General features: G+C 54.6%; 2 protein-coding genes across 8 annotated transcripts; one reads left to right on the forward strand and one right to left on the reverse strand.

Annotated features, from left to right (window-relative positions):
• Positions 1-3,854: 3,854 nt before the first annotated feature.
• Positions 3,855-6,281, forward strand: LOC135291656 (uncharacterized). The gene is made up of 2 exons (XM_064405911.1): positions 3,855-4,007; positions 4,242-6,281. The coding sequence occupies exons 1-2, from the start codon at positions 3,993-3,995 to the stop codon at positions 5,427-5,429; spliced, it is 1,203 nt and encodes a 400-aa protein (XP_064261981.1). The 5' UTR covers positions 3,855-3,992; the 3' UTR covers positions 5,430-6,281.
• On the reverse strand, positions 6,082-17,302 carry LOC135291654 (uncharacterized). 7 transcript variants are annotated; one of them, XM_064405904.1, is made up of 4 exons: positions 10,512-11,328; positions 10,031-10,140; positions 9,140-9,266; positions 6,082-7,982 (listed from the first exon to the last, which is right to left on the reverse strand). In XM_064405904.1, the coding sequence occupies exons 1-4, from the start codon at positions 10,524-10,526 to the stop codon at positions 7,116-7,118; spliced, it is 1,119 nt and encodes a 372-aa protein (XP_064261974.1). In that variant the 5' UTR covers positions 10,527-11,328; the 3' UTR covers positions 6,082-7,115. The 7 variants fall into 7 exon arrangements, with proteins under 7 accessions (XP_064261974.1, XP_064261978.1, XP_064261977.1 ...); XM_064405908.1 differs by lacking the exon at positions 10,031-10,140 and adding an exon at positions 9,843-10,030 and having other exon boundaries at positions 10,512-11,325; XM_064405907.1 differs by having other exon boundaries at positions 9,843-10,140; positions 10,512-10,531.
• Between the last annotated feature and the right edge of the window lie 36 nt (positions 17,303-17,338).

Raw genomic sequence — 17,338 nt, forward strand, 5'->3', positions numbered from 1 at the left:
CACTACAACACTCGCAGCAGAATATACACACCGAATTTTAACAGTGACGAGGAGAAATTCAAAGCAGCAGGGAAGGAGAGAGAGCGGCATTCAAGCCCCAGAGCGATGCCCGGCCCCAGAGCGCGGGCCTCACGCCGAGCCCAGCGCTGCGATCCGAGCCCGCTGCCCACAGCGCCCGCCCGGCCTCAGCCCGGGCACAGCGAGCACCGCCCGCCCTGCAGGGCACAGACACCCCTTCCACCGCACCCACCTCGCGGACACAGCAGCCCTGCAGCCGCTCACGCCTCGCTCGCGGCTCCCGAGCTCCTCGGCCTCGCTCACCCTCTGCGCCGCACCTGGGCCCCGCCGCCGCCGCGGCCTGGGGGCAGCGGCTGCGCCTTCCTCTGCCTCCGCTCCAGCCGGGCCCCGCTGCCCCGGCTCCCTCCGTGCCCGCCGCTCCCTGCTGCCTTCACAAGGCTGACCTGCAACAGAGGCCAGCCACACACACACAGTAAAGCGGGCATTTCTTAAAAGGCCTCCATGGGTGCACCTTGGGCAGAACAAGAGCCCAGCCAGGGCTGCGCCCAAGATGAACCCGAAATGGCCACAAAATGGACGATGGGTCACGAGGTCTGTCACTTTTATAAGTTCTGGGCCATTTGCATGTTGGAGTTCATTGTCCAATTATAGCTTTAGGTGATCAAGTCCCATCCTTCTTGTTTTTCTCTCTTCAGTCCAGGTTGTTTATGCTCTTGGGCCTGAGGTTTGGATTATTTGTCCTTGGGTTCCCAGCTAGAGCAGGAATTGTTTTGTCTCCCTGCTCTGGGAACAGAGCTCACCATCCCTTAATATGAAGCCCAGACCCAGAGAGTAAAGCAGCCCAGAATCTGAAAAACAGAAAAGCCAAAACCTGAGGCATCAAATGCATGGGATGCCCCCCCACTCACCAAGCCTCCCCCTCGGCACCCCCCGGGCCCCCTCCATTGATTGAAGCCCCCCAAAAAGCCCCCAGTCCCTCCTCCCTCAGCCCCCCTGAGCCCCTGGCCTTTGTTCTCACCTGGGAAACCCCAAATGTTTGGGAATTCTCAACTATGAAGCCCCAAATCCTTGGAAACCTCACCTGGGGCCCCCAAAACCTGACTTGGGCTCTCCAAAGCCTCACCTGGGCCTCCCAAAACCTCACCTGGAACCTCCAAACATCACCTCAGACCACCAAACATCACCTGGAAACCCCCAATATCTTCTCAGGATCCCCCAAAACCTAACCTGAGTTCCCAAACCTCACCTGGAGCCCCCCAACACCCTTCCAGGATCTCCCCAAAGCCCCCAAGGATGTTCACAGACTTCATCTGGGATTCCCAAAACCCCAAAAACACTGGTGAGAGTGGGACAGAAGTGGTGGCACTGGGTTGGTGGCACTGGAAAGATGAGACAGAGGTGGCGGCACTGGGACAGCCCTGGGGACAGAGGGGTGGTGGCACCAGGATGGAACTGGGGACAATGGGAGGGGACTGGTGGCACTGGGATGGGGACATGAGGAAGGGACTGGAGACACTGGGCTGGTGGCACTGGGGTGGAACTGGTGACACTGGGACACAACTGGAATGAGGACACTGGGATGGAACTGGGGACTCTGGGCTAGTGGCATTAGGATGGAACTGGGGACACTGGGATGGAACTGGTGGCACGGGGCTGGTGACATTGGTATGGGGATAATGAGGTGCTGGCACTGGGCTGGCACTGGGAGCACTGGGATGGAACTGGGAGCACTGGACTGGTGGCACTGGGACAGGACTGGGGACACTGGGCTGGAACTGGGTTGGTGACATTGGACTGGTGGCACTGGAATGGTGACAGTGGGACAGAACTGGTGGCACTGGGCTGGTGACACTGGGATGGAACTGGGGACACAGGGATGGTGGCACTGGAATGATGACACTGAGTTGGTGGCACTGGGGACACCCAGCCCTGGGGACACTGGGGTGGTGACAATGGGACAGAACTGGTGGCACTGAGATGGAACTGGTGGCACTGGGATGGAACTGGGGACAGTGGGAGGGGACTGGTGGCACTGGGACAGGGATACTGGGACAGGGATAGTGGAACAGGACTGGGGACACTGGGAGGGGATATGGGGATGGAGACATCAGGAAGGGACTGGCGACACTGGGCCGGTGGCACTGGGGTGGAACTGGTGGCACTGGGACACATCTGGTGACCCTGGAATGGAGACACTGGGATGGAACTGGGAACACTGGGATGGTGGCATTGGGATGGGAATGGGGACACATGGATGGAACTGGTGACACTGGGGACAGAGGGGACAGAGGGACATGGGGGGTGACAGGGGGATGGAGGGGACATGGGGGGTGGCAGGAGGGGACAGGGGGTCGCAAAGGGGACAGGAGGGCATTGCAGGAAGAGGGGGGTGGAGGGGACCGAGGGTGGCAGAGTCCCACATCCCTCATTCAGCCTCTAACTCTCACCCAAGTCACATATCACACTATTCTCCATTATCTATCTCACATTCTTGTAGACTCCAGTGTATCTTGAAATCCTTCTTGAAGCTTTCTCCATGGGTAAGGGTCAAAGGCAGTGCTTCTCAGGGGGTCAGGGCCCCTCAGAGCAGGCAGAGAAATATTCCCTGTGCTCTGGGTTCCCACAGAGTTTCTGATAGACACTGGAGTGGTGCATTTGGGGTTAAATACTGCAGAAGGGAAACTGAGTCACGATACTGTACATGTTGTTGGGGCGACCGGGGTAAGCAAAACACGGCCTTTCTTTGCACCTTTAAAATTTAAATTTTATTTATTAAATTTTATTTATTAAATTTTATTTTATTATTTTTATTACTAATTTAATTTTTATTTTATTTATTTATTAAAATTTAAATTAAATGTTTCTTTCAACCTTTACAAAAGTGGGAAAGCACTGGGGAACTCATCAATTCCTCTATATGCCCAACTCCCCTAAACCATTGCTGGGGAGGGATTTGCTAGAAAAATTGGAAGCAGAAATTACATTCAAAAAAGGGAATGGGCATACGAGCTGTAATTCCTGAATCCAAATTTGTCCAAGTTCTGCACTTTTTATACAGGAAAAATGTAGTGAAATCCCTGCTGAAGCTGAAAATGCAGTCAATCCAATAGTGTGGGCCAGTGATATCCCCAGGGACTTCACCTAAATCCCCTGGGACTGAGCCTAAATCCCCAGGGACTTCACCTAAATCCTCTGGGACTGAGTTTAAACCCTCTGGGACTGATTTTAACTCCCCTAGGATGGAGCCTAAATCCCCTGAGACTGACCCTAAACCCCCTGGGATTGACCCTAAACCCCAGGGATTGACCCTAAACCCCCTGGGACTGACCCTAAACCCCTGGCATTGACCCTAAACCCCAGGAATTGACCCTGAACCCCCGGGACTGACCCCGAACCCCCTGGGACAGACCCTGCACCCCCGGACTGACCCTGCACCCCCGGACTGACCCTGCATCCCCGGACTGACCCCAAACCCCCCGGACTGACCCTGCACCCCGGGACTGACTCCAAACCCCCCGGACTGACCCCAAACCCCCGGACTGACCCTGCACCCCCGGACTGACCCTGCATCCCCGGACTGACCCCAAACCCCCCGGACTGACCCTGCACCCCGGGACTGACTCCAAACCTCCCGGACTGACCCCAAACCCCCGGACTGACCCCAAACCCCCCGGACTGACCCTGCACCCCCGGACTGACCCCAAACCCCTCAGGACTGACCCTGCACCCCCCGGGACTGACCCCGCACCCCCGGGCGGAGCCCGCACAGCCCAAACTCGGGAGCTTCCCATGGCCTGGGCCGGTCCTGGGGCGGTGACGTCACCGTGCCTGGCCCCGCCCCTTTCCGGCGCTCGTCCCGCGGCGGCTCCGCCATTTCCGCGCGCGCCGCTGCTGGGGCCGGTTCTGGGTCGGGACCGGCGCTTGTCCTGAGGCTCCTCCGCCACCGGAGCGGCCCCAAGGTGTCCCCAGTGAGCATGGAGAACCAAGAGGTGCGACGGGGGGGGCGGGGGTGGGGGACTGGACGCGTGGGGTGGTGAAAAGAGGTAGTGGGGGATGGGGGGACACGGAGGGTGGCAGAGGGGGCGGGGGGGTGGCAAAGGGACAGAGGGGACAGCAGAGCCCTCCAGGGAGGGGACAAAGGGGACCCGGGGAGGGCACAGGGGCCACCGCAGGAGGCTACAATTGCCAGCAGGTCCCTGACACCTCCCCTGTCCCCTTTCCAGGTGTCCCCTCCCCAGCTGCTGGAGGCTCTGGTGGCCGTGGTGGCCACCCTGGGCAAGGTGGCGGCCGCTGTGACTGGGCCACACAGGGGCGTGTGGCAGCGAGTGTCCCCAATGTTCTTGCCCGTGGACCTGAGGAGATTCACCTGGAACGTCCATAGGACCCTGGACCACGGCAGTGTCACTTCCCAGGGCCACCGTGGTGTCCCCTCCCTGGGCCAGGCCCTGGCCACCCTCGGGGCCACCCCTGGGACCACCTGGGCCGATGTGAGAGCTGCGGCCAGCGCCTGGCAGGAGTTGGTGGCCACGCTCAGGGAGAGCTGGGACCGGCTGGCCTTGGAGGCCGCTGAGCTCTGTGTTGCCTGCACGGACGTGGCCCCAGCCCGGGCCAGGGACCTGTGGTACAAGACCGCCCGCCGGGGGACAGCTTGGCACAAGCTGGCGACCACGGCCCGGCGGCCACCGGTGGCCCTGGACAGGGAGGAGGAGGTGACCTGGGCAGGGGCCACACGCGATGCCTGGGAGGCAGTGGCCACCGACAAGGAGGAGCTGGCCACCAGTGAAGAGGACGAGCTGGCCACCAGCGAGGAGGAGCCGGCCAGCAGTGAGGAGGAGCTGGCCAGTGACGAGGAGCAGGCAGCTACCAGCGATGAGGAGCTGGCCACCAGCGACGAGGAGGTGGCCACTGATGAGGAGGAGCTGGTGAATAGTGAGGAGCAGGTGGCCACCAGTGAGGAGGAGGCAGCCATGGGAGAGGCCATGGGAGAGGCCATGGGAGAGGCTGTGGTGGCCGCCAGCCGGGCAAGGGTGGCCGCCAGGAGTGGCCATTGGGCAGAGGTGGCCCTGGGGCCACTGGAGCTCTTGGTGGACGCGTGTGACAGAGCCACCATGTTCATCAGGAATATGGATTACTGCTTCTGGGAGATCGGGATCATCCTGAACGGGACAAATGAGGCGTCCCCCAATGTCCCCATGGCCTTGGTGGCCAAGGTGGCCGAGGCCGAGGGGCTGTGGGATGCCAGCGCTCACCTGGCTGAGGATCGCCTGCTGGGAATACTTGAGCTCATTGACAACATCCTCTTGAGTCCCTCTGGTGGCCCAGGTGACCCTGGTGGCCCCGGTGGCCGCGCAGTGGACAAGCAGTGCCAAAAAGCCATGAAGCACATCCCGAGGCTGCTGTGGGGACAGTGATGTCACTGCTGTGACATCATCGGGGCAGTGATGTCACTGTGGAGACCTGTGGATACTCAGGTGCCACCAGTTCCTTGTGTCACCAAGAGCCCCTCAAGTGCCACCAGTTCCTTGTGTCACCAAGAGCCCCTCAAGTGCCACCAGTTCCTCATGTCATCAGGAGCCCCTCAACTGCCACCAGCTCCCCAAGTGCCACCAGCTCCTCGTTTCACCAAGAGCCCCTCAAGTGCCACCAGCTCCCCAAGTGCCACCAGCTCCTCGTTTCACCAAGAGCCCCTCAGGTGCCACCAGCCCCTCGTGTCACTGGACTCTCATGCAGGAGAACCTGGTGGATCCCTTGGGGCTCAGTCCTGTCCCCCACCGCCCCGTTATCAGCTGGGACCCACCCTGTGAGCGGCCGGGATCAGAATTGAAATTTTTATAAAAGTTTGTTAAGGGATAAAATCCTGGTGCTAATTGCCAATAGCTCCCTGTTAATTAAACCATGTTCTTTATATTCTGTTACATCACAGAGATTCATGCATATTCATGAGAGTTGGTGCATATTCATAATATATTATTGATCTAAAAAAAATATATATATATATGAGTAATAAAATTGAAATATATATTGTATAAAATATTTTACAATAATATATTTTCTACCAACATATTTAGAGATAGAATTATATTTATTATTCAAAACAATATTTCATATTAATATTTTATATACATAAACATACATACATTTTCCTATGTTCTATATAAATTCTATTCAAACATTCCTGGGAGTTCAGATGTACTTTGTTTGGTTTTAACCCTTGACTTGCCTCCACACCATCTTGTGCATTAAACCAATTTATTTTATTTCTCCTTGCGGTTCCATCATGTTGTGTTTTCACTCTCTGGTGACGAGAGAAGAATTCATAAATTCTACTTTTTTTTTGCTGTTTTGGCACTGGGATGGGACTGGGGACACTGGGACACAGCTGGGAACACTGGGACAGGATGGGGGACACTTGGATGGGACTGGGCTAGTGACATTGGTCTGGTGGCACTGGGACAGGGACACGGACAGAACTGGACATGGACACATGGGAGCACTGGGATGGGGACACTGGGACAGGATGGGGGACACTGGGATGCTGGCATTGGGATGGGACTGGGGACACTGGAGTGCAACTGGGGACACTGGGACACAAATGGGAACAACTGGGACAGGGACACTGGGACAGGAGTGGGGGCACTGGGCTGGCACTGGGGTGCTGATGTCAGCATTAATTAATTAACCAGAACACTACTTGAACATTACCAGAGCAAATGTCCAAGGAATGGCACCTGCCGGAAAGAGGTGGGACGAGGTGACATCACCCCCCAGGTGCCATGGCCCACTGGTGGCCCGCTGGTGGCCAGGTGACACCAAGATGTCCCCTCGCCCCACCGGGCCAGTGGCAGGACACGGCCACCGCGAGCAGGGCCATCAGCAGGTGACCGTCCTTGGCCACCACCAGGGGCACTGCAGGGACATGGGGACAGCACACAGGTGGCACCAGGGACACGGCAGTGCCACCAGTTCCAGTGGCACCTGTTCTGTCCCAGGCTGGTGGCACTTGAAGGGCTCTTGGTGACATGAGGAGCTGGTGGCACTCCAGTGGCCACAAGCCTTTCCAGTAACATTACTGCCCTGATGACATCACAGCGGTGATGTCACTGTCCCAACATCAGCCTTGGGATGTCCTTGATGGCTTTTTGGCACTGCTCGGCCACCGTGCGGCTGCCAGGGCCACCACAGGGACTCAAGAGACATTTTTCAATGACCCCAAGTGTCCCCAGCAGGTGATCCTTGGCGAGGCGGGCCAAGGCATCCCACAGCCACTCAAACTCGGCCACCTTGTCCACCAAGGCCTGGAGGACATCAGGGGACACCACACTTGTTCCCTTCAGGATGGCCTCAATGTCCCTGAGCCGCCACTCCATGTTCCAGTTGAACAAGGTGGCTTTGTCACACGAGGCCACAAAGCGCTCCAGTGGCCCCAGGGCCACCTCGGCCCAATGTCCCCTCCTGGTGGCCACCATTGCCCGCCTGGTGGCCACCACAGCCTCTCCCATGGCCTCGTTGGTGGCTGCCACCACATGGGCATCATGTGTGGCCATTTCCCGGGCCACCTCCTCCTTGTCCAGGGCCATCAGGTGCTGCTCCATGACCAACTTCCTGCAGGCATCACGGAGCTCGGTGGCCTCCCTGGCCAGCTTGTCCCAGCAGTCCACGAGCTTGGCCACCAACTCCCGCCAGGCGCTGGCCACAGCTCTGATATCAACCCAGGTTGTCCCTGGGTTGGGCCAGAGGGCAGCCAGGGCCCGGCCCAGGGAGGGGACACTATAGTGACCCAGGGAGGTGACATCGCTGTGGTTCAGGATCTTACAGATGCTCTGGGTGAAGTTCTTCAGGGCCTCATGCAGGGAGTCTGGGGGCTCATGCAGGAACTTGCCCCTGTGTGACCCGGTCACAGTGTCCGCCACCTCACCCAGGTTGCCCACCACATCCACTGTCTTTTTCAGCTGTGTACGGTAGACCTGGAAAAGGGACAGGGGAGGTGTCAGGGATCTCAAGGCACTTACAGCCTCCTGTGGTGGCCCCTGTGCCCTCCGGGGGTCCCCTTTGTCCCCTTCCCTGGAGGGCTGTGCTGTCCCCTGTTGTGGTGTGTTTCTTATACGTTAGCCTGATTAAGTTGTAAATTGGTTCGTTCTGTGTACCCATATAGTTGTAATGGTTCTGCCCTGGTTCTCCCTCTCCTTCATCGCCGTCAATACAGTTTTTTCCCCTCCCCGTTGCCATTGACAACCTATGTATCAGCTGCTTAGTCCCTCCCTGGTACCCTGTCCGTCACTTGGTGGCCCATCCTTTCCGTCTAGAATTTTCCAGCTAGGGCATCAAGTGATTGGTTCAGGGGCCAGGGTCCCTCCCCAGACCTTTCCCTATTGTTTTTCCCATTATGCCTGTCTCTCTCTCTTCACTCCCACCCCTCACGTTCATAGGCTGAAGACTAAACTCCGTGTCTGCACCCTCCCCTCTTTATAAGCTCATGTCTGACCCCAGTTCAGGGTGTTCGGCTGTTAGTTCCCCTGGAATAAATGTGGACTCTACTACAGCTGGAGTCCGTCTCTTCTCTCCTGTTGGGTAGCAGCCTTTTCACTGCGGATCCTCGTCCCTCAAGGCGAAAGCCTAGGCGCTCTCCTGAGCAAACCCAGGGTCGGAAGAGTGCCTCCAGTGCTGCTGGTGGTGCTGGCCACAGCTAGCAGGGACGTCCCGAAGGGATGATCATCTCCCCACTTCGAGGCCAGCCGCCGCTGCAGTCCCCTCTGTCCCTTTGTCACCCCCTCGTCCCCTCTGCTAACCCCTGCCACCCTCCTCGCTGTCCCCTCTGCCACCTCCTGCCAGCACACTCATAGCCCCTGCCACCTACTGGTGTCTCTTCTGCCACCACCTGCCAGCCCCCTTGTCCCCTCCCCCTGTCATCCCCAGCCCCCACTCCCCCCTCCCCCCCATTTCCCCTCCCCCTCTCTGTCACCTCCCCCTTTCCTGCCACTCCCTCCTGTCCCCTTTGCATCCCCCTGCCCTCTTCCACCACCCCACGTGTCTTCCCCATCCCCCATTTCCCTCTCCCCACACTGTGCCCCCTCCCCCCACCAGTGTCCCCTCTGTCCCACTCTCCCCTGCCACCGCGTTCCACCTTTTGGAGCTCCATGCTCACTGGGGACACCTTGGGGACGCTCCGGGGATGTTTTGGGGGTCGAAGGAGTCTTGGGATGTCCTCGATGGCTCTTCGGCACCTCTCGGCCACCTCACAGGCACTGGGACTGGTGAGACCACCATCGAACAAGAAGTCAATGATGTTGTCAACTGTCCCCAGCAGGTGATCCTCGGCCAGGCGGGTGTTGGCCTCCCACAGCCGCTTGGCCTCGGCCACCTTGGCCACCAAGTAGTCCTCGGGGACATTGGGGGACACCTCATTTGTCCCCTTCAGGGAGGCCTTGATGTCCCCAACCCTCCGCTGCAGCTCCTGGGAGAAAGTGGTGGCTTCGTCACACACGGCCACCAACCCAGGGCCTCCTCCACCCGCTGTCTCACCATGGTGGCCCTGGTTACCTTGCTGGCAGCCACCCTGGCATCTCTCCTCACCCGGGCTTCATGCCCGGCCACCACCTCGACCCCCTCCTCCCTGCCCAGGGCCTGACCCAGCTCCACCACGTTTTTCTGAACTGTCCCATGACAGAAAACCTTGTCCTGTAGTTCCATGGCCTGGGCAGTGGCATTGGCCACCATGTCGACCGCCTCAGCGACCACCTCTCTGCAGATGTTGCAGAGCCTGGCAGCCTTCCTGGCCAGCTCAGCCCACCTGTCCACAAGAACAGCCATCGACCCCTGCCACTCACTGGCTGCCAATGTCACATGGTCCAAGGTGGTCCATGGGGTGCTCTTGTAGGCGGCCAGGGCCAAGCTCAGGGAGGTGACAGGGTCATCATCATTGGAGGTGACATTGTGGCGCCACCTGGCGCCCTCAATGCGCTTGATGGTGGCCCAGAGCTCATTGGTGAAGTCCTTCAGGTCCCAGTCCAGGCACCTTGGGAACACGAGCAGAATCATCTCCACATCCTGCCTGGGCAGGGTGGCCAGCAGCTCATCCAGGATGGCCACCACGGTGACCTGTGGCTGCAGCAGGGCTGGGGACATCTGGAGAGGGGTCAGGGGAAGTGTCAGGGACCTGGCGGCACTTACGACCTCCTGGGATGTCCCCTGTGCCGTTCTGGGGTGTCCTTGTCCCCTTTGTCTCCTCCCTGGAGGGTTCTGCTGTCCCCTCTGTCCCTTTGCCACCCCCTCGTCCCCTCTGCCACCCCCTGCCCTCCCCACTGTCACCCCCACCCCACTGTCACCTTCCCCTTTCTTACTGTGCCCTCCTGTCCCCTTTGTGACCCCCTGTCCCCTCCTGCTGCCCCGTGTCCCTTCCGTCCCCCACTGCCCCCTTTCACCACTCCCTGTGTCCCCTCTGTCACCCCCGTGTCTCCACTGTCCCCTCCCCCCCCACCACTCTGGGATTGTCGCACCTCGAGGGGCTCCATGGCCGCTGGGGACACTCCAGGGACATCTTGGGGACACTTTTGGGACACTCCAGTGACACTCTGGGAACAATTCAGGTGACAAACACGCCCGGGTGAAAGCTGGGGCCACGCAGGAACATGGCGCGGCCGGATAGAGGAAAAAGGAAGTGCTGACGTTACAGCCCCCCCCGCCTGTGGGGTCAGGGGTGTGTCCTCAATGTCCCCCGATGTCCTCAACGGGACCCCGATGTCCCCTCAGGGTTCCCAACAAGGCCCAAGTGTCCCCTGATGTCCTGTTGGGGACACTGGGGACACAGCAGGGTCCTGTTGGGGACACTGTGGGGACATCGGGGACATTGCGGGGGACCCAAAACTAGACAGAGGATGTCAGGGTAGCCCCGGTGTCCCCAAGAGAAGGATGGGGGATGTCCCCAATGTCCCCAACAGGACCCCAGTGTGTCCCTGGTGTCCCCAGCTGGACACTGGGGGACACTTGTGCCTTGTGGGGGACATCGGGGCAACACCAGGGCCATGTGGGAGCACTCAGCGGACATCGGGGTCCTGTTGGGGACATTGGGGGGATATTGGGGACCTTGCCCTAGCCCCACAGGTGGGGAGGGCAGGGGGGATAGTGACATCACCTCTTCCTGCTTCCTGCATCTGGCCGCACCACATTCCTGCCTGTCCCCAACTGTCACCCGGGTGTGTTTGTCACCTGGAATATCCCCAGAGTGTCCCCAGTGGGTCCCCGGAGTGTGCCTATTGGCCATGGAGCCCCGCGAGGTGTGACAATCCTGGCATAAGGGGACATGGGGGTGACAGAGGGGACAGGAGGGCGTGGCAGGAAGGGGGGAGCTGACAGAGGGGTGGAGGGAACTGAGGGTGGCTGGGGGAGGGGGGACAATAGGAGGTGGCAGGGGGTGACAGAGGAGACGAGGGGTTGACAAAGGGACAGAGGGGACAGCAGAGGCCTCCAGGGAGAGGCAAAGGGGCCCCCAGAAGGGCACAGGAGACACTGCAGCAGACCACAAATGCCACCAGGTCCCTGACACCCTGACACCTCCCCTGTCCCCTCCCCAGCCCTTCCTGTCCCTGCTGGAGCAGAAGGTCACCATGGTGGCCACCCTGGGTTAGGTGGTGGCCACCGTGACCAGGCCACACAGAGGCGTGCAGTGGTGTGTGTCCCCACTGCTCCTGCCTTTGCCCTGAGGAGATTGACTTGAAGACTCCTTGAGACCCTGGACCACGGCAATGTCACCTCCCTGGGGCACCATGGTGTCACCTCCCTAGGCCAGGCCCTGGCCACCCTCAGGGCCACCCCGGGGCCACCTGGGCCGATGTGAGAGCCATGGCCAAAGCCTGGCAGGAGTTGGTGGCCACGCTCACGGACAGCTGGGAACGGCTGCTTCAGGAGGCCGTCAGGCTCCATGACACCTGCGAGGACACGGCCACCGCCGTGGCCATCGCCTAGGCCAGGGATCAGCAGGATGAGGCCACCCACAGGGAGACAGCTGGGACAATCTTGTGGCCACAGCCCAGCAGCTGCCATGGCCCTGGAAGAGGTGGCCTCAGCAGAAGAAATTAGAAGAAATTAACTTCTTCCTGCCTCGCTCATCTCTGAAGATGCAAAGCTGACGCCATCAGGACTCAGAGAAAGAATTTGACACTGTCCAGACAGAATCCTTTGTTTGAATGGAATTTATCCATCATGTATGAGATGTATGAATATGCAACAGGCTATTGCTTTTAAGGGTTAATCATCTGTTAACGTGAGTCTTTTGCAGGCTTATTTTGCCCAGAAAAAGGTACTCCCACTGTCTGTACATCTTTCTTTTCATTGTATCATATTGTCCTAAATCTCAGTTCTTCAAATGTTTATTACTTTAAATATATTACTATTTTTCTAACCATTTTATTGCTATTAAACTTTTAAAATTAAAAAAAAAAAAGTGATTGGGGTTTTTCACAAGTACAACCCCCAGCTGAGGCAAGCAAATGGACTATAGCCAGCAGAAACAATAAAGACTTGAAGCTGGTCCTGAGGAGAGCACGGAAAGAAGCGCAACTCTGAACACAACCCCCCACAAGAAACATCCACATTGTTATCTGTCTATCCTTAAAGTTTGTTAATATTTTTTTACAGTGTAAGTTCAAGCTTTGTTCAGCTAAGAATTAACAATCAAAGTAATATTTAACACATTTTAAAAGGTAGTTATAGGAAATACAGTACTCAACGTACCGTATGACACCTAACTAAAGTGCACCACCCCCCTACCAAAACCAGCCAGCCTGAACAGAACTGTAATGGGCAAATCAAGAGCCCTAAACCTTCATGGAAATGAAGGATCCAAAAAGAAACCAATCCAAAGGGACAAAAAGCAGGATCAAAAGGGGCTTCAGACCCACTGAATTTGTGCCGCTCCAAAGGACATCACTGCTAAGGGACATCGCTTTTGAAGAACACCCAGCAGCAGCGTTGCAGCATCCTCAACAGGAACGCTCCTGCCCGGCCCGCGGGCCCCCTTGCTTTAGGCCTTTCTTTTCCTTATAATAAATACTGAAACCACCTTAGTACTGGGAGCCTGCTCTCATTTTTAACAGCTTGGAGGCTCTGCCAGGATACAACCTTGCCCAACCAGGCCGCCTGGGACCTTGCGTTGGCATCTGGGAAAAAGGCCTGAGGCACATGTGAGGCACAGTGGAGCAGGTAAGTATCACCCATCCACGGGCAGCGGTGGGCCCCGAGGGGACAGGGGGGGCAAATGTGTGTGGGGGGGGGTGTTTGAGATGGGGCTAGCAGCCCAAGCGGCTCAGAGCTGTGAAATGAGTGTGGACTTTCTACTACCATGATTCAGAGATCTCCATGAGGCGACGGGCTGGGAACGGAGGGAAGCAAAAGAGGGAAGTGAGGCAAAAGAGGCGGCCCCCAACCCCCCTTGTTCCAGCACCCGGGGCAGTAAGAACAAAGGAGCGGGGGTGGACTCATGCAAGTCGAATGAAAGGTCCAGTACAACCCCCAGCTGAGGCAAGCAAATGCACTAGAGCCAACAAAAACGATAAATACTTGAAACTGGTCCTGAGGAAAACAAGGAAAGAACCGCAACCCTGAACACAACACCCCATGGGAAACATCTACATTGTTATCAGTGTATCTTTAAAGTTTGTTAATGTTGGTTATAATTATAGTAGAAGTTCAAGTTTTGTTCAGCTCAGAATTGACAATCAAAATAGTATCTCAATTTCCAGTACTGTTCCATAGAGCACTCTCCTTGCAACCCTCATTGGGAAAGGAGTTGGTAGGATAAGGGTCACGGCAGAATGTCTCCAGAAGAATGGAAAACCAGAGGTGGGAGGTGAGACTGGATCGGGAACTCCCTCCAGGAAACACTCTCAGGGCACCGAGAAAACCCCTGTGGATCGAGAGGTGGGGAGGCCAGCCTGTACCAGACTGCCACTGGTAGCAATGCTACTGCTCACTCAGTTCAAAGGAAGTGGAGGAAACACTTGTGAGAAGTGTTCCTGTCCCTTGTATAGAGGAGATACAGGAGGTGTATTAATCAGAGTGCACACAAACATGAATCCCAAAGGTATCAATCACTCCCAGTCAACAGCCTGTAAAGAAGATATTAAAATATATTGGCTGGTGTGAAAAATGCCAATCACTTGGGTTTTTAAATTTTAAATGTTTACAAGTAATAAAATGGTTATAAAAATAGTAATATAATTAGAGTAATAAATATTTGGACAAATTGGGTTTTAGGATAATGCGAGACAATAAGAACAAAGAGTTATGGACAGTCCAGTACCTCTTTCTGGGCAAAATAAGCCCAAAAAACACACACACACACACACATGCACGCATTACTAGTGGATTAACTCTTAAAAGCAATAGCCTCTTGGATATTCATACACCTCCTACATGATGCATAAATGCCATTCAAACAAAGGATTCTGTCTGGGCAGTGTCAACTTCTTCCTCTGAATCCTAATGGCATCTTCAGGGCTGTGCAAGGTGGGAAGAAGTTAGTTTCTTCTGATAATGGAGCAATAAATTCTTTTTTTTCTGAAAGATTTAGGTATCCTGTGGCTGCTATCTCGCTGTTAGTACCTCATTCCTTTCTCTAAAATGTATCCTACATACATAGATTCTATTTTAAGATCATGTTACAACCTAAAAAATGTTTAACACACTCCTTAAGAAAATTAATACAGCATAACCTTCTAAATATAACACATATAATATTCATTTTAATATTTGTGAAAAGCCAATCATAAAATACACATTTTTCACAGCTGGCAAAAAATATTGCAAACCCAGGCCAGAAAATGTCAGATGTGTATGTTTTGAACTTGAAAGAAAGAAAGATGCGTAGGCTTTGAACAAGAAAGTGAAACCAACTTAGAGCATGCATTCAAAGAGAAAGAGGTACAATTGAAAAGACAAAGGGATAGAGCGGGACAAATACATGGAAAGAATCTTTTTATTAATATGTTGGAAAGGATTACAAAAGAATTGAATCTAACTGATGGTTGGGTGTGCAGAGGGACACGCTTAAATGAGATTTGGCCATGGGACGGTATCAGTTTAGGTCCCTGAGATATTTAAAAGGGATTCCATCAAGAAAAAATATGGTGGCACCCAAAAGAGTGGGAGGAGAGTGGAAGCTGAAATCAACAATCATAGGGGAAGAGTGCTTATCAAGAAAAGGGAAAATGTGTCCTAATGAAGCAGGAGAAATGCCATGTAAAATATATCTGGCAGCAAATGACACACACACCAGGTGGATCCCAGAAACCGCCCATTCATACTGGTTAACAGAAAAAAACTGAAAGTTGATGCGTATACAGTGAAAAAGAAAAAAATGTTTGAATGTATAAGAAATTATATCGACCCATTATGGATGGGATAAAAACCTTATCCACATATTGGAAACATATAGCAAGTCGAGAGTCTAATTCTTGGGATGCACCTAAAAATCTATTTTGGATCTGTGGTAACACAGCCAATGTGAAGTTACCAGGAGGGTGGAGAGGGAGTTGCACAATTGGAGCAATAAAACCATCCTTTTTCTTACTGCCTAAGGATGCAAAATCAAACTTGGGAGTCCCGGTGAATGGTGATCTGGCCAGAAAAAAAGGAGTTTATTGGGTGGAACCCCAAGTTAGAACAATGAAATCTGGACCCCAGAAAAGATTATTGATACTTATGGGCCGGCTACCTGGGCTCAAGATGGATCCTGGGGGTACAGAACCTCAGAATACATGCTCAATGGAATCATCCATCTACAAGTAGTACTTGAAGTCATATGCAATCCAGCAGCTCTGACCATCAATCTCTTAAACCAGCAGCAACAACAAACACGATCAGTAATTTACCAGATGTGATTGGCAGTGGACTACCTCCTCTCAGAGGAAGGAGGGATCTGTGGGAAATTTAATACTTCAGAATGCTGCCTGGAGATTGATGACCACAGTAATGTAATTAAAAACAGTATTGTAAATATTAGAAAACTAACCTATGTTGGAGCACAAAAATGGACCCCCTTCATTGGAGAATCCAATTGGTGGGACAACTTGTTCATCTGGAACGGTACATGGTGGAAGAAATTGGTCTTCTTTGTGGAGTGTGCACTAGCAAGTGTAATCTTACTACCATGTGCAATTCCATGTCTAGTCCAGAGAGTGACCAGCATTGTCCACAGCAGCATCATGCTGCAAGGGCACGTAGAAGGGAACAATGGTGGAAAAGCAATGTTAATGAAAGAACAGAATTATCAGAATGCCAGAGATATGCTTGAACAGTATGAGAAACTGAGAAAAATAGAAGTTGAACTTTAAAAAGTTGATGAAGGCTGGAAAAGGGGTTACAAGGGTAGTTATAAGAAATACAGTACTCAACGTACCATAGCACACCTAAGTAAAGTGCAGCATACCCCAAGCGAAATGAGCAAGCCAGGACAGAACTGTAATGGGCAAATCAAGTGCCTTAATCCTTCATACAAATGAAGGATCCAAAAAGAAACCAATGCAAAGGGACAAAAATGCAGGATAAAAAGGAGTTTCTGACCCAGTGATTTTGCGCCGCTCCATCTGGGACATCGGGGGCATCACTGCTGAAGAAGACCCAGTGCTGGCGCTGCAACATCCTCGACAGGAGCGCTCCTGCTTGGCCCATGGGCCCCGACGTTTAGGCGTTTCATTTGCTTATAATAAATGCTGAAATCACTTTAGTACCAGGAGCCTGTTCTCGTATTTAACAACACAAAAATCTGGATTTCTGGAGCACACGAAGCTCACGATTACCGGGACACACGAAATTCAGGATACCTGGGGCACATGAAGTGCTGGATTCCAGGGGCACCTGAACGGATCAGTTCCTGGTCAGGATTCCTAGTGCACACGAGCAGACGGTGATCGGCCCCTGAGGGCTGAGCTCCAGCGGTGACAGTGAATTCTCCTGGCAGTAAGCGATATCCTGGCAGTCCTCCTCCGATGCCAAAGAGCAAGAGAGAGAGAGGCTGCCCCCAACCCCTGCCCTCCATTCTCCTGGGATGTCTGTCCCCCCCGGAGAGGAACTCCCAAAAATGAGAGGAGCTCCCCCTCCGCACCTTCTCAAGCACTCAGCCAGCAGTGCTCTTAAAAACTCAATGGGAAAAAAATCCACAAGTGACAAGGAAAGAACAGGAAAACCCCAACCCCCAGCAAATTGGTGCTGGCTGTGGTTTTTGGGGGTTCCAGCGACACCCAGGGTAGGGTCAGTGCTCAGCAGCGGGGGCCCCCTGGCCCCCCCATACCACATCCTGGTGTGAAAAAAAAAGTTCACTCTTTGAAAA

The sequence above is a fragment of the Passer domesticus genome, assembly GCF_036417665.1.
Source record: "Passer domesticus isolate bPasDom1 chromosome 26 unlocalized genomic scaffold, bPasDom1.hap1 SUPER_26_unloc_1, whole genome shotgun sequence".
In the NCBI taxonomy this organism is placed as follows: Eukaryota; Metazoa; Chordata; class Aves; order Passeriformes; family Passeridae; genus Passer; species Passer domesticus.

Bases quoted from the DNA above. Each gene is read 5' to 3' on its own strand.
- LOC135291654 (XM_064405903.1), bottom strand. The intron at 7,983-9,139 runs GTGGAACGCGGT...TCCCTTTTCCAG, and splicing joins TGAGCATGGAGCTCCAAAAG to GTCTACCGTACACAGCTGAA.